Source organism: Aquarana catesbeiana, linkage group LG01, assembly GCF_042186555.1.
Source record: "Aquarana catesbeiana isolate 2022-GZ linkage group LG01, ASM4218655v1, whole genome shotgun sequence".
Taxonomy (NCBI): Eukaryota; Metazoa; Chordata; class Amphibia; order Anura; family Ranidae; genus Aquarana; species Aquarana catesbeiana.
The window spans coordinates 654,774,579-654,790,860 of NC_133324.1; the positions used below are offsets into that span (position 1 = coordinate 654,774,579).

The following is a 16,282-nucleotide window of genomic DNA, read 5'->3' on the forward strand; positions in this document are numbered from 1 at the left end:
GCAACCACTGTCCTTTCTGTGTTGCGCATGGCACATAGAAAATTCCTGGGAATATAACCTTGGAGGCTCCTCCCTTCAACTTGCAGCCTAGTTCTTTTTTTTATTTTTTTTAAGTCAGCAGCTACAAATACTGCAACTGCTGACTTTTAAAATATGGACACTTACCTGTCCAGGGCGCCCGCAATGTCGGCACCCGAAGCCGATCTGTCCCTCGGCTCTCGGGTGCTGCCGCTGGCATCTTCGGTAAGGGAATCAGTGAGTGAAGTCTTGCGGCTTCACTTGCTGGTTCCCTACTGAGCATGCGCGACTCGCCCTGCGCGTTCCCACTAGTCCCTGCTGTCTCCTGGGACCCGTGTGTTTCCCAAAAGGCAGCGGGGGGGGGGGGGGTGTGTAGATACCCGTGAGTGGTGCGGGTATCTATGCCTGGAAGTGGGAGTAAGATACCTGTATTAGACAGGTATCTGTTCCCCCCTCCCCCCGAGAGGTGCCAGATGTGACAACGGAGGGGGGGAGGGTTCCAAAAAGTGGAAGTTCCATTTTTGTGTGCAACTCCGCTTTAAAATAGATGTACAGTTAGATCCATATACATTTGGACACAGGCACAATTTTAGTTTTTTTTCAGGTATTTACCAAAACATATTCAGGCTATAGTTATATAATAGATATGGGCTGAAAGTGCACACTCTCAGGTTTAATATGAGGGCATGTAAATCCAAATCAGAGGAAGGGTTTAGGAATTACAGAGTCATTAAGAATTAAGAATAGCAAGACCTCCTTTTTTTCAAAGGACCAAAAGTAATTGGATAATCGAATCAAAAGCTGTTTCATGGCCAGGTGTGGGCTACTCCAATATTTCTTCATAAATTAAGCAGGTAAAAGGTCTGGGGTTAATTCTAAGTGTTGTATTGCTTTTAGAATCTATTGCTTTGAACCTACATCATGCATCTAAAGGAGCTGTCCATGCAAGTAAAACAGGCCACTGAAAGGCTTCAAAAACTAAACAAATCCCTCAGAGATAGCAGCAACATTAGGTGTGGCCAAATCAACAGTTTAGTACATTCTGAGGAAAGAAGAACGCACTGATGAGCTCAGAAACATAAAAAGGCCTGAATGTCCACGGAAGACAACAGTGGTGGATGATCACAGGATCCTCTCTATGGTAAAGAAAGACCCATTCACAACATCTAGACAAGTGAAAGACACTCTCTCTAGGAGGTGGGTGTATCATTGTCAAAGTCTACAATCAAGAGAAGACTTCACAAGAGCAAATAGAGGGTTCTCCACAAGGTGCAAGCCATATATAAGCCTGAAGAATCGCCTGAAGAAAACTTTGCCAAAAAAAATCTAAAAAAGCCAGACCAGTTCTGGAAAAGCATTCTTTAGATGGATGAAACTAAGATTAATCTGTACCAGAATGATGGGAAGAAGTGTGTGGCGAAGGCTTGGAACAGCTCATGATCCAAAGCACACAAAGTCATCTGTAAAACATGGTGGATGCAGCGTGATGGCATGGGCATGCATGGCTTTCAGTGGCACTGGGTCATTGGTGTTTATTGATGATGTGACAGAAGTAGCTGGATGAATTCTGCATTGTTTAGAGATATACTGTCAGCCCAGACAATTTCAGAAAAGTTGATGGGATGGCGCTTCACAGTACAGATGGACAATGATCCAAAACACACTGCAAAAGCTTTTGAAGGAAAAGAAGTGGAATATTCTGCAATGGCTGAGACAATCACCTGATCTCAACCCAATTGAGCATGCATTTCACTTGCTGAAGGCAAAACTAAAGGCAGAAAGACCCACAAAGAATAACTGAAGACAGCAGCAGTTAGAGCCTTGCAAAGCATCAGAAATGAGGAAACCCAGTCTTTGGTAATGTCAATGGGTTTCAGACTTCAGGCAGTTATTAGCAGTAAAGGATTCTCAACAAAAAAATAAAAATGAACATTTTATTTATGATTATATTCATTTGTCCAATTACATTTGAGGGGGGGGGGGGGGGGGGGCTGTGTGTACAAATGGTTGTAGTTCCTAAATTTGTACTTGATATTTATGTGCAACCCCTTGAATTAAAGCTGAAAGTCTGAACTTCAAATTCATTTGGATTGTTTGGTTTTAATTGTATTCTGGTGGCTGTGTCCAAATATATATTGACCGAACTGTAAAAGCTCTCCTATAGCCAGTGAAGTGAACAGCCTCAGATGATACACAGATTAAACAAATCTCCCTACATAAGTTTTACATGTATATCTGCTGTCTTCGGCTTTCAATATTCTTTATATTCACCCATTCCACAAAGAAGAAGAACGCAGAAGAACGAAGATACTTCCAGAGCTGTGCTGTGACAAGACAAGCTCTCTGCTAATCTAGTTATAGCACCCACCCAACATAAATTTCAGGCTGGTTTTATCTCCCGTCTTAGAGAACTTGTCAGAAGTTATCATGCTGATAAGAGAGGAACGAAACAGCAGAAAGACACGGGACTCAGGGCTTTGGAGAGAGATAAGTAAACACTACAGATATATGTGCAAAGGTCAAATTTCATGAATCGGGTTTACATCCACTTTAAGGATCCTCCATTTTCCATGTATTCTGTCAGTAGTCCAAACACGAACCAAGACAGCTGGGTAATGCCCAGCCCCTCCCAGTAATTTGTCTACTCAGTCCACCACGTGCCAAACCCTGGCACCAGGGAGATAGCAAATTATTGAGTGGACCTGGACACAGAATCCAATATTTTACACTGCTTTATCATCTTCTGTCTAGTCTCCTTGTAGGAAAAGCCATGTTTGTGCCCTTTATCTCTCGTATATTTCAGCCTAATTACTAACCAAAAATTATGCTGCTGCAGGTCAATTTTACACTGCTTGATCATCTGCTTTCCAATAATTTTGTAGGGAAACACCTGCCTGTGCCCTTTGTTTCTTGCACATTTCAGCCCTGTCTTGCATTTTAAAACTGTCCTGCTGCTGAGCAAAATTTACACTGCTTTATCATCTAAAGCATCTGAATTCTTGTAAGAAATTATCTGCCTGGGCCCTGTGTTTCCAGTACATTTCAGCCTACCCTTGCGCAATAAAACTGTCCTGCCGCTGGCCAATTTTAAACCGATTTATCATCTGTGAAAAAAAAAAAAAGAAAAACTTGCCTATGCCTCATATCTTTCAATTTTGGCAGATTTCCCTCATTAAAACTGTCCTGCTGCTTTTTTTTACAACGCTGTATCATCTGTGGTCTCCTACTTCTTAATGGGATTTTCATAGAAATTGTCCAGATACAGAACAGTTTTGCACCAGTGAAAACAGGGACAGCCTCAGCAAACCGCTAGCTATTTTCAAGGGAATGGAGCCCTTTTACTACTTGAAAGAAAAACATATTACCAAAAAAAAAGAGGCTTTTTAAAAAAAAAAGTGAAATGAATTAGATTGGGGAACTGCTGTTAAATGTAAGTTAAGCTAATTATAAAAGAAACACGGCAACGTAGCCACTGCCAGAGTATGCGGTTGGTGAGGCTGTCTGTGAATATTGTACTGTTTTGTAACAGCATACAGATTTAAGGCATCTCATTTAAAGGATGTGTGTTCATTCCATGTTGCCCATGTTTTTTTGGCAATGGTACTTGTAAATTATGGCAATGCCCAGCTTCCCATACTGTTTTGATATTTGCTTGCCTATTAGCCCTAAAAATGGCCAGAGTTTACAGGTTTAAACCCACACACTTCAATGGGATCTGCTATATAAGCAGTGGCTGTAAAGAGCATTCAGTAAAATGCATATAGCGGTCTCTCCCTCTACTATGGACCAGCCATGGCACTAAGGTTGAATCAGTAGCAGTGCTGTGGACCCCCCTCCATCTCTTACGTCCCACCTCCTACCTCTATGTAGGTGAGAGAGTGATCTGAGAAGAGATTTAGGTGCAAGAGAATAGCAGTTTGTTTCACTTTCCTTACATCAATTAGTTGTAAGCAGGGATCTCCTAAATGTGAAGCATCAGTGTGTGAAACACAGGCATGTCACACAAGGAACCGTGTACATAGGCTGGTCTACTCTTTAGACCCCAACAGAGATGTTTTCTGCATGCCAATAAAAAACCCCTTAGGCTTGAGGAACAGCTATGCCTTGCTGGTGACAGTTACCATACTGGAAGAAAAATCATGAAATATCGATATGAAGAAAGTAAATTTAATAAAACAGGTCAATTTTACTGGCTGATTTTTAAAAATAGAATATGCTTAGTATCTAACCCTGAAGTGTCTCTTGAGCTGCAGAGAAATACTGACAGAAAGATAAAGATAACAGCTGCTCCTCTGCGCGCACATATCCTGTTCTACACAAGAGCAGTGACCTATCCAGCCACGGTTTTGTCAACTATATCTAGCACTGAGCACGCTTAACGCCTGTAAATCAGGCAATCCATATGTTTGACTAGAAGCTAATGGGGTGCCAATCGGTAATACTGAGTAAAGCAAAAAAAAAAAAAAAAAAGTAGTGCAGCCAGAAATCCTATACTACATATAGGCTCTTCATATAAAAGCTTAGTAAAAAAAAGGACAGAGCTTTTGTGTAGCAATGTGTTAGAAATAGAAATTCTTTGAGCGTCCATGGGAACCTTTTTGGGCTCAGCAATAGAAGACACATTGAGAGAAGGCTAAAATGTGTCCAGTGTATGAAAATGATTTGTATCTTAGCACAATCAGATTTAATAGGGCTTGTCTTTTTTTTTTTTTTTTTTTTTATTTATCTGCATTTTTATGCACTCATCTCATAAAGTTGAGAATATTTCAAAGAGAGATCCTATTATAATTTTTGAAAACAACAAGGTATAAGTGTAAGGATTTTTAGGATCTGATCCTGCATCTTCTGCCCGTGTGTTCACCCCACTTGCTGTGCTGTCCTTTCTGTGCACTTTCTCCCTGGCTTCCTTCTATCTGCTCTCTTCTGTTCCTCAGGCTGTGCCTTGCAACCCCCTGCTCCTTTCCGTCTGCTTACACTTCTGTGTTGTTTATACCCTGCCTGTGGATATTTAAGTGTGTCTTCCCATTAGCCTAGCATTGGAACACTGTCAGACACTGTAGTCTGCCTTAAGTTGGCAATCCCAGCCCTTTGCCTTGGATAACCTTGCCTTCATTTTGATTATCTTTGCACATCTGACTTCTGCCTTCTGTTTTAGCTCGTGTTTAGCCTACTTTTTTACCCACTGTGTTTTTGACCACTCTCATTTGTTATTAACCCATTCCTCCTATTCACACCTGTGCTATAAAGTCTACGGATTTCCTTGTTTGTCAGCTGTCACCAGCAGGCCAGTCCCAAGTAGTTGTCACTTACTATCAAACCCATTCCCCACCATCAAGGGCTCTTGTGATGACAAAGACCTCCTAGATTTTAAAACTTGGTGAGAGCCTTTCATTACCAGCTTGAAAACATGATTTTACACTTTCTCTTATCTTTGTCTACTTGATGTCCTTTTTTTCAGTGGGTTCTTTCATTGATATGCCAACTATCAACTCAGTTTTGGCTGGGTATCATCATCTTTATTTTGCTACCTGTGACTGTCTTCACTTGCAGTTTCCTTGGTTTCAACACTAGGAAAATATACTCCAATTTTGACATTTAAATAATATCTATACTGAAATCACATAACAGACTAACCAAAACATTTATTCTGGGAAAAAAAAATTACTCCAACCCTGACAACTATATTTAGGTAGTAAGCTTGGGTGCATAGAAGCGACTGAGCAGACTACGTTGGAAAGCAGCGAGACCCTTAGAATGTTTTACACGTTACAAGGCAAAGCCACTGTCTCAAAAGTAGGTGTTACACGAATACTGTATTTGCTCTTACCGTGGACTTCTGCATTATTTCTACTGATTAATATACACGTTATCAGACTTTTTTTTTTTTTTTTTTACAGGTTTGGACCCAGGTCCATATTTAGACAGGAAATAAACATTTCCATAAAATAAAGTTAGATTTGGTATTTGTTAAATAAAATATTTTTATGCGTGGGGTATTTTGTATTTGTGTGAATTGTTACAGTTAAAAAAAAAAAAAAAGAAGTTGTGTGATATGTGGACATGTAGTCACCTACAACCAGCCAGCCAGATATTATATGCGATTATAGCTAGCACCCCCCACCCTGGGGAGAACACAATGGCTCCACGGGAGGGACTCCCCTGTCAACACTTTCTGTGTTTGAGGGGAATTGAGCAACCTGTAGTTGCAGAAAAGATATTCGCTACGTCAATGGCCAGCCTTAGGCAACATAATAAATTATCTATATACTGTATACCGTGGGTATAGAAAAGAATTACCTCTTTACAATAATCACATTTTGTGGCTTTGCAGCCTGAAATGAAAGAACAACACAGTTTTTGTTATATCCAGCTGTATTTACTCAGTGCAACTTAGAACATCCAAATGGAACATATAACAGCAACATAAAAAGAAAGCAAGGCAAGGTCCATAAAGACATGGGGTGGAGTCCTGACCGCAACGCGATAGAACACCTATGGGATGAATTCGAGTGGAGACTGCGAGCCAGACCTTCCTATGCAACATGAGTGCCTGACCTAACTAATGCTCTTCTGGAAGAATGGTCAAACATTCCCATAGACACGCTCTTAAATCTCGTAGACAGCCTTCTCAGAAGAGTTGAAGCTGTTTTAGCTGTAAAAGGGTGGGCCAACTCAATATTGAACCCTACGGACTGAGACTAGGATGCCATTAAAGTTCATGTGTGTGTAAAGGCAGGCATTCTAATACTTTTGGTAATATAGTGTATGTTACCTAGATCACATGTATTTTCTTTATGTTAAGTTAATGAATGCTAATTAATGTGCAAGTATAACACCTAGGGCCGCACACTACTTTTAAAAATGTGCCACACCAAATTGCATGGTACTGTGGTATCATGTGATTTGTGTCCACAAACACAGTGCATTTGGAGTGCCATTGACAATACATTTGCACCCAAAGCAGATCACAAGGGCAGTGTGTTTAAGCACAGTAAACACGCCTTCCCCACACCGACATTCTAGTGTGAACTGGTCCTTACAGGCATTTACCTACCTATTCTCTACAGAAGGACAAAGTCATCTTTGTTCAGGCATCATTAAAGGTCGGCATCTACTTCCTAGACTGATATATATCTTCATGTACATCCTGATGCCTGATATAGATCAGCTCCTTCTGCAGCCTCTAAAATTGTGACTAGCTACAAAATTACAATGTTACGGTCTAAAAACTAGAGCAGAGGGAATTCTTCCGCCAGCCTGCAGCAGATTGATGAAATGATCTCAGCCTGAAGACATCTAGAGCAAAAGCAACTAAAAAAAAACCCAACAAACTACATGTAGGGAGCCTCCAGGTAGCTGGACGTCAAGTAACATTTACAGGTCTTGTCCCTATCCAGTCTAAACAATAAAACGGCATGCAGCAGACTAAAGAGCTTTTCTCTTGGTCACTCCGCTCTCTCCTCCTATTAGCCTGTTCCTTGTGAGGAAAAAAAAGCACTGTAACACAACTGTCTGTCTTCTTGTGCTTCCCCTCCCTTTCCCAGTCTGGGCTCTGATTTACAGGGTCTGCATGAGACTGATACCATGTCAAGTATGCTTTAAATTTAAAAATACATTTCAAACTTCAAAGGTTTAATAATTTATCTGAATTTAATTGTATTTTATATCTGACTGAAGCTCAGCTCAAATCTTGAGTACTTTTTTTTTTGACTATCTAATCAACGCATGAGCAGTTCATAGAGCTGTGACCAGCACAAATATACAGAAAAAGTACAAAGAAGCGCACGTGCAGATCCATTATAAATGCTCCTCTTTAGCCCATTGTTAACAGTATAAGTTATTTGAAATTAAATGTAGGCCTGAGTTTTAATTGCTCTTAAAATAAAATTAAACTGATGTTCTTATGTACTGAAAGTTCTGTAAATGTGACATTGTAAGACATATCTGTCTTCTTACAATCTGTATAACGAAACAGTCTGTTCCAGTGACAAAATGCCCTGAAACCACCAAAGATAGATAAATGATTAAAGCAGTTACCATGGTTTATTGGCTGTAATAATACTGAATTGGAGAAAAGTACAGCACAGGAACTTGTCTCACAGATCAATTTTCTGCTTAGTTTATAACCACATTTAAGACAAGGTACAGGGCTCTAATAAGTGGTTATTGTTCACTGCTATGACAGCCCTCTATGTCAATATTTGAAATCAAAGGTGTGTACTACTGGTGCTTCACATTCTGTCTATACCTTCCAACAATCTCCGAACACCTAAAAGGCACAAGCAGGCATAGATAACAGAAGAAATAGATGGGAGGACATGGCTAAAACAGACATTTGCATCCAAGAAAGGAGAGAAGGACAGATGGAAAATAGGGTTGTCACTGTGTACACAAAGGTGTGCTGTGTATCCAAACAAAATAATAGACAAACAATAGATTGTCAGAGGATCACAGGTAAGGCACAGTTAGTGACAGCTTACAATACGTTTGCTGGCTGTCTATTGCACTTTTGTTGTTTATTGGGACTTGGTTGACAGTACAGGAAAAAACAGTGTTTTAGGACTGAAGAAGCTCATGTAAGAAGTATTTTTTATTTGTAAATACATATCTTGAGATAGATAGATTGAGACTTTGCTGAAACTGTACAAAATTGCAATTAAGTACACACCCTTTAAACAAACGTCTCCAATTTGCTTCCTTTTGGTGGGTTAAATATAGCAATAACATTTTTAGATATATACATTGAAGACATGCAAACCAAATATATCCCTGTGGGCCTTTAAAACCTAACTATGTTCAATATCCCATTAGTTTGTTTTGGGCCAAGCTGGCCTAAACAAAATATTGACTGCACAACAGGTGCGCTTACGGGGCATGCTGTGCTAACGCCGGTGTCAGAATAGCGAACCCATCAGATTAAGTAACGGAAGTGACGTTCCGTCAGCTGAGCATGCGCGCCACCGCTACCAGGTTTGCTAATCCGACAGAACACCTGGAGTCAGAAGAAGGCGGAGCGGACATCTTACCACACCCTTTTAGCAATAAAGTGAGCGTATATAAATAAATATAGTGTTTTGGCATCTGTGATGCTGTTTTGATGTTACATTTTGAAAGAAGCTGGACACCAGCAGTAGGAAGGTGGCGGAGGCCATGTTGGTACTCCCTGCACTGCTCAGCACTAAACCTTTATGCTTTCAAAATTAAACAAGCAAATAGCATCACAGATGTCAATATACTCTATTTATATATGCTCACTTTATTGTAGGGCTGGGAGATTTTCTCAAAAAAAAAAAAAAAAATCTGCGATTTAAAAAAAAAAAAAAAACTCGATTCACGATTTGAATCAAGGTTTTGTTTTTGTTTTTTGGACACCGCGCCGGTTCTGAGGAGCTGCAGGCAGGAGTTTTTAGGCGAGGCCGTGGCTTCGACCTAGTCCGCCACGTCCAGCCTCGCGGACTTAGGCCGAGGCCGTGGCCTCGCCTAAAAACTCCTGCCCGCAGTTCCTCAGGACCGGCGCGGTGTCAGCGCCAGTCCTGGAGAGCTGCAGGAGGTGGTTTTAGGCGAGGCCACGGCTTCAGCCTAGTCCGCGGTGTCCGGCCTCGCGGACTAGGTCGAAGCCGCGGCCTCACCTAAAAACTCCTGCCCGCAGCTCCTCAGGACCGATGCGGTGAAAAAAAAAAACCCTAAAAAAAATCGATTTGCTGAAATTTTGAATCGATTTGACCTCTCAACTCAATTCAAGATTTAAATCGATTTTTTCCCCAGCCCTACTTTATTGCTAAATTTACTGTGAAAGATGTAGCTGGGTGTTGTAAGATGTCCACTGCCTTCTTCTGACTGCAGGCATTCTGTTCAATTAGCAAACCTGGTAGCGGTGGAATGCATGCGCAACTGACAGGACGTCACTTCCGTTACATTATCTGATGGGTTCGCTAATCTGCAGCTGCTGGAACGTCACTTCCATTACATTATCTGACGGGTTAGATAATCTGATAGAACACTGACCATACACGGTTTAAATCTCAGCCAGTAAAGCAGTTCCTGCTGAACCGGCTGGGATTCAAACTGATAATGGGCAGGCTGAATGTACCAAGTTGATAATTCGATCAACTTGGGTACAACCAGCATTACGGATTTGCTTGTGGTTATTGCAAGCAACTGCTATAGCGGCTAGCGATAATCCCTGCCTTCTCCTGGCAGGGACAGCTTACCCTGCCCGCCTCCACTGGGAGTAGACAATGGCTCAGCAGGAGCGATTCCCCTGTTAGCACTGTGTTGGATGGGGGAATCGTGTGAATTCCTTTCCTGCAACCTGTGGTAGCAGGAAAGAAATTTGCACTGTGTATGGCCTGCCTAACTGTATGTAGCCTCAGCTAGAGGGACTTCCCGTTCCCCTCCCAAAACAAAATAAGAGCTGGATGAATGAATACAGCTCCTCTGATTGGTGGTTGAGTGGAAATTGTGACATCACCCACCCGCCTCAGCCAATCACAAGGAGCTTTGTATTTATCAGAGAATACAAAGCTTCCTGTGAATGGCTGAGCAGTGCTCAGCCCGACTCGATTTGTTCCCGATGAGGGAATGGAAGTTCTCATCCTATTACTACAACTGGAACACAGCTCTGTATACTGTCTGTTGCTGAGGCTACATACAGTTAAATACAGCATGCCGAAATGCACCTGTTAGAGTAAATTATTTGTTTGGGCCAACATGGCCCAACCGAACTATTTAAAGGGATATCAAATGTGGAGTTAGACTTTAACTTCCTGCAGTAAGCAGACAATGCTGCACTGCAATATAAAACATTGTTATCAGATCTGCATAAGTTGTGTATGTGAATTACTGAACACCTCCCCCAATGTTAAGGAGATGATCTGTAATTCCAACACACTTCATGTCATAGGGTTACAAAAGCTGGTCCCTGCACAGATACAGTACAATTAGTGAGCGATGTCACTCATTGGACAGGAAGTATGTTATTGGCAGGATTATTATGTGAAAATAAAGCACAAAAAAGGCTAAAAAAAAGAAAAGGAATGCAGCCACTGCATCAAAGGACTAGCAAGCTGCAATGTATTACATTTTTGCTCTTCCTTACATATGCATTTATTATTTCCAAGAGGACCACCTGGTGTTGTGACATGAGCATTACATTTTTAGTTTTATCAGAAGATCCTACTTCCTAATTTATCTCTAAAAAGCTTTTACCTCTTGTGCAAAAAGTAACATTATGGGTCATAGATATCCTGTGCATTTGGATAGCTCCAGGGGCATTTTAGAAGTTAGCAGCTGAAATGTTTGGTGTGTACAAGAACTACACTATACATGTTTGGCACAATCTCAAAAGCTATAAGAAAGAAAAATATGGAAGATGAGTACGCGCAACACCTGCAGCCAGCAAACTGACAGCAACTCTGGCTAATACAGAAAAATGAGTATCCTACAGTCTCTGTTACCAGGTCTTTTTCCCCAACTGGGAACATGACAAATACTTTAAAGTGTCACTAAACCCACATCTTAAAAAACTAACAATAAATGCTGTATTACATGCAGTTCATACTCACTCAGGCACTATGAGATTCATTTTCTGTATTCTGCAAAAAAACCTGGTTAATCCTGGTTCGCCATCTCCCCCTTCTGTCAAGTCCCCAATTCAGCTAAGGATTTTGCAGGGCAGTGTTGGCAGCTCTGCACGTGCTCAGTTTTCAGTGAGTTTCTATGATAAGCATTTCCTCCCTATCACATCTGAGCAGCCCATGTGACTATAGAGTCAAACATGTGGGTGTATACACAGTTGTAAATGACAGCATATTCCTTCTTCCTCCTGACCACTAACCAACTATACACAATGGGGGTGGGATATTACATGAATATTGATGGAGGCTTCACCTCCCTCTTATTCTAAGACACAGGCTAGAGGGGCGTGACACAGCCTGTGACTGATAGAAATCCGCTCACACCATGTTTTTTGCCAAAAAATAATAAAGATTTAATTTCAAATATATTGTATATTTATATGACCATTTAAAACAGTTTATTGATATTAAATATGTATTTTTACTCTGTATTCTAAAGGTTTTTTTTTTATTAAACATGTGACCAGCAGGGGAGGACTAGAAGCTCCTCCTGCTTATGTTTCCCTGCAGACAGGCTGGAAAGATCTGGGTCATGTGACATCTGTATATCAATTAGAAAAAAAGGTACTTTGATTCTTTTTTAATTAAAAAAAATAACAGTGCCATCATCCATATAGAGAAATAGAAGGGACAATATAAATTAAACAGTGTGCATTTAGTATCACTTTAAGGGACCATTTGGAGATTGTTTCTGCCACAAGTAAAATCAAGTGTGGCAGTGTCTTTAATGCCACTCCAAACCAGACATTTTTATTTTGGCAGATTTTTATGTATATTTTATAGATATAGGTTACAAAATGGTGCAGCAATCTGAAGCCAAGTTATGTACCTGTAAAAATATGAGCACCCTCTAACTGTGTTGTGAGTGAAATGTTCTTGGCTTTTCTCATTTCCAAAGTCTTCCAGAGGATCTGACCACAAAATATCACACATGGGTCCATATGCAGGGGGTTCTTTAAAGCGATCTAACTGAGAAAAGTGAAAGAACACAGCAATTAGTTTTCAGAATTTAACTAGAACAAATAGAATGAAATATAACGCATGCATATATGTCCTACAGATAGGGAATAGTATAGAAAGAAATGACCACTTAATGCACCTAGTATTTTTTTTTCTTTTAATAACAGCAATAACCATGATTGGAATGCTCTTCCTTTGATTAAAAGGTTAAAATCTGATGTCTCACAGACCAGGTCTTTTCCAATCAGATTTTTTAGTAGGCAGACACAATATGATATTTCTACTGTCCATATAAAAAAAAAAAAAAAAGACAATCCCCTTACCTGTAGTAAAAACAATAAAGTCAGGATAATCAGACACACAAGTAAGCCAGGGGCAATGATATAACTAGCAAGTCTGCTTTTAAAAGTGAAAGCACATTTGCAATCCATAAGTGGAGTTTCTCAAGAGAGGCACAGGAATATGTTTAACACAGGTAAGGATTTTATCAGGGGAGGCCCTTCCATTAGGGGTGCCCGGGCACCACCCCCTCTCTCCTTGCCACCCCCCTATATGTAATGGATAGATTCATATTATGCATGAATCTATCAATTGCCGCCGCGGCCACCACCTATTCATGCATCCGGCCCCTTTCAGGTTACCGGTCACATGAATTAGGGCAGCCAGGGTTTTTTTGAAGCACCCGATTAGAGCCAGAGGCTCTAATAGGCTTCAAAATAGAGTGGGATCGGGTCGCAGAGAGTGAGCTCTGATCTCACCCAGGTGTGTTGCAACACTGGATCCTCCTCCCGGGCAATTGGTTAGAGGGTCTGATACCCATCACCCGATTGGCTGAAAGGACAGGCGCTCCTATTGGATGGCTAGTAGGAGGGGAGGAGGTGGCAGAAGCGAGGAGGAGAAGAGCGAGCTGATGCATGGATGCCCGGTCCCTGCCACTGCTCCTCGGATGCCCGGTCCCAGCCGCTGCTCCTCGGATGCCGGTCCTCGCCGCTGCTCCTCGGATGCCCGGTCCCCGCAGCTAGCAGAGTGACCATCAGGCAATACTAATATCAAATAAAGGGGGGATTATGAGAGGGATCTCTTTCTATGATACTCCTAAATGTTCCCCCAGGATAAAATGATCAAAAAAAAAACGCAGGAGGTGTATATAGTGTATTATATTTTATTTAGCATAAAAAAAACTAATAAAACCATATGCACTCACATGAGAGTATTGATGTATGGGCACCAACACACAAAACTAGACTGGCTGAAGAGAGCAGTCCCGCACCACCACTCGCTATCTCAGAGACGACGTGCGTTCCACAGACCCAGAATGACGTCAGGAACAAGCCCAGAAGTGGCTTTGGCAGCTCAAAACTTGGGCAGTGTGGGACTGCTCCCTTCAGCTAGTCTAGCTGTGAGTGTGTTGGAGCCCATACATCAATACTCTCATGTGAGTGTACATAGTTTTTATTTGTCTTTTTATGCCAAATAAAATATACTACACTATATACCCCTCCTACTATTTTTTTGGATCGTTTTATCCTGGGAATGAGAACGTTTAGGGGGATCATAAGAGAAGATCCTGCTCATAATCCCCTCTTGATTTGCATTTGATTCATGTATCGCCTAACTGTCACTATGTTGGCCGCAGAGTTCTGGTGAGTGTGGAGTGTATATGCACGTGGTGGAGCACATATACAGTGGGGCAAAAAAGTATTTAGTCAGCCACCAATTGTGCAAGTTCTCCCACTTAAAAAGATGAGAGAGGCCTGTAATTGTCATCATAGGTATACCTCAACTATGAGAGACAAAATGTGGAAACAAATCCAGACAATCACATTGTCTGATTTTTGAAAGAATTTATTTGCAAATTATGGTGGAAAATAAGTATTTGGTCATCTACAAACAAGCAAGATTTCTGGCTCTCACAGACCTGTATCTTCTTCTTTAAGGGGCTCCTCTGTCCTCCACTCATTACCTGTATTAATGGCACCTGTTTGAACTTGTTATCAGTATAAAAGACACCTGTCCACAACCTCAAACAGTCACACTCCAAACTCCACTATGGTGAAGACCAAAGAGCTGTCGAAGGACACCAGAAACAAAATTGTAGACCTGCACCAGGCTGGGAAGACTGAATCTGCAATAGGCAAGCAGCTTGGTGTGAAGAAATCAACTGTGGGAACAATAATTAGAAAATGGAAGACATACAAGACCACTGATAATCTCCCTCGATCTGGGGCTGCACGCAAGATCTCACCCCGTGGGATCAAAATGATCACAAGAACGGTGAGCAGAAATCCCAGAACCACACAGAGGGACCTAGTGAATGACCTGCAGAGAGCTGGGAACAATGTAACAAATGTTACCATCAGTAACACACTACGCCGCCAGGGACTCAGATCCTGCAGTGCCAGACGTGTCCCCCTGCTTAAGCCAGTACATGTCCAGGGCCGTCAGATTTGCTAGAGAGCATTTGGATGATCCAGAAGAGGATTGGGAGAATGTCATATGGTCAGATGAAACCAAAGTAGAACTGTTTGGTAGAAACACAACTCGTCATTTTTGGAGGAGAGAGAATGCCGAGTTGCAACCAAAGAACACCATGCCTACTGTGAAGCATGGCGGTGGCAACATCATGCTTTGGGGCTGTTTCTCTGCAAAGAGAAAAGGACGACTGATCAGTGTACATGAAAGAATGAATGGGGCCATGTATCGTGAGATTTTGAGTGCAAACCTCCTCCCATCAGCAAGGGCATTGAAGATGAAACGTGGCTGGGTGTTTCAGCATACAATGACCCCAAACACACCGCCCGGGCAAGGAAGGAGTGGCTTTGTAAGAAGCATTTCAAGGTCCCGGAGTGGCCTAGCCAGTCTCCAGATCTCAACCCCATAGAAAACCTTTGGAGGGAGTTGAAAGTCCGTGTTGCCCAGCGACAGCCCCAAAACATCACTGCTCTAGAGGAGATCTGCATGGAGGAATGGGCCAACATATCAGCAACAGTGTGTGACAACCTTGTGAAGACTTACAGAAAACGTTTGACCTCTGTCATTGCCAACAAAGGATATATAACAAAGTTTTGAGATGAACTTTTGATATTGAGCAAATACTTATTTTCCACCATAATTTGCAAATAAATTCTTTCAAAAATCAGACAATGTGATTGTCTGGATTTGTTTCCACATTTTGTCTCCCATTAGTTGAGGTATACCTATGATGACAATTGCAGGCCTCTCTCATCTTTTTAAGTGGGAGAACTTGCACAATTGTTGGCTGACTAAATACTTTTTTGCCCCACTGTAAGGAAGATCCTGGCACTTTAGCACTTTTGAAAGCACAGTGTTTGGCAATAAATCACTACACGTTTGGACTTTTTTTTTATCACATATGTTATAAATTTGTATACGATTTGTATATGAATTGTTTGTAGATTTCGTGTTTTTTTTGGATTCTAAGACTTGCACCTACTTTTATTATTCACATATTATCTAGTGTAATTTTGCATTCAAAAGGGGCAGCGGCCTGGTCACTTTTTTCTGGTTATTGGTTTCTGCTTTTTGGGTTGGTTTGGTACCCTTTTATATTTACCAGAATACATTATTCATTCTGGCCAATGAAATGAGTTAAAGCTCAAATGCTTGACTCGGATAAATGCGTTACACACTTTTACAAGCGTCAGGCG

The 16,282-nt window shown here is 41.3% G+C and overlaps 1 protein-coding gene across 2 annotated transcripts in view; it reads right to left on the reverse strand.

The window, feature by feature from the left end:
- Window positions 1–16,282, reverse strand: part of PPP3CA (protein phosphatase 3 catalytic subunit alpha) — a 374,245-nt gene that overhangs the window by 80,084 nt on the left and 277,879 nt on the right. For both annotated transcript variants that reach the window (XM_073601573.1, XM_073601581.1), the window contains exon 6: window positions 12,484–12,623. In XM_073601573.1, the coding sequence (XP_073457674.1) occupies window positions 12,484–12,623 (140 nt within the window). The remainder of the gene's footprint in view (window positions 1–12,483; window positions 12,624–16,282) is intronic.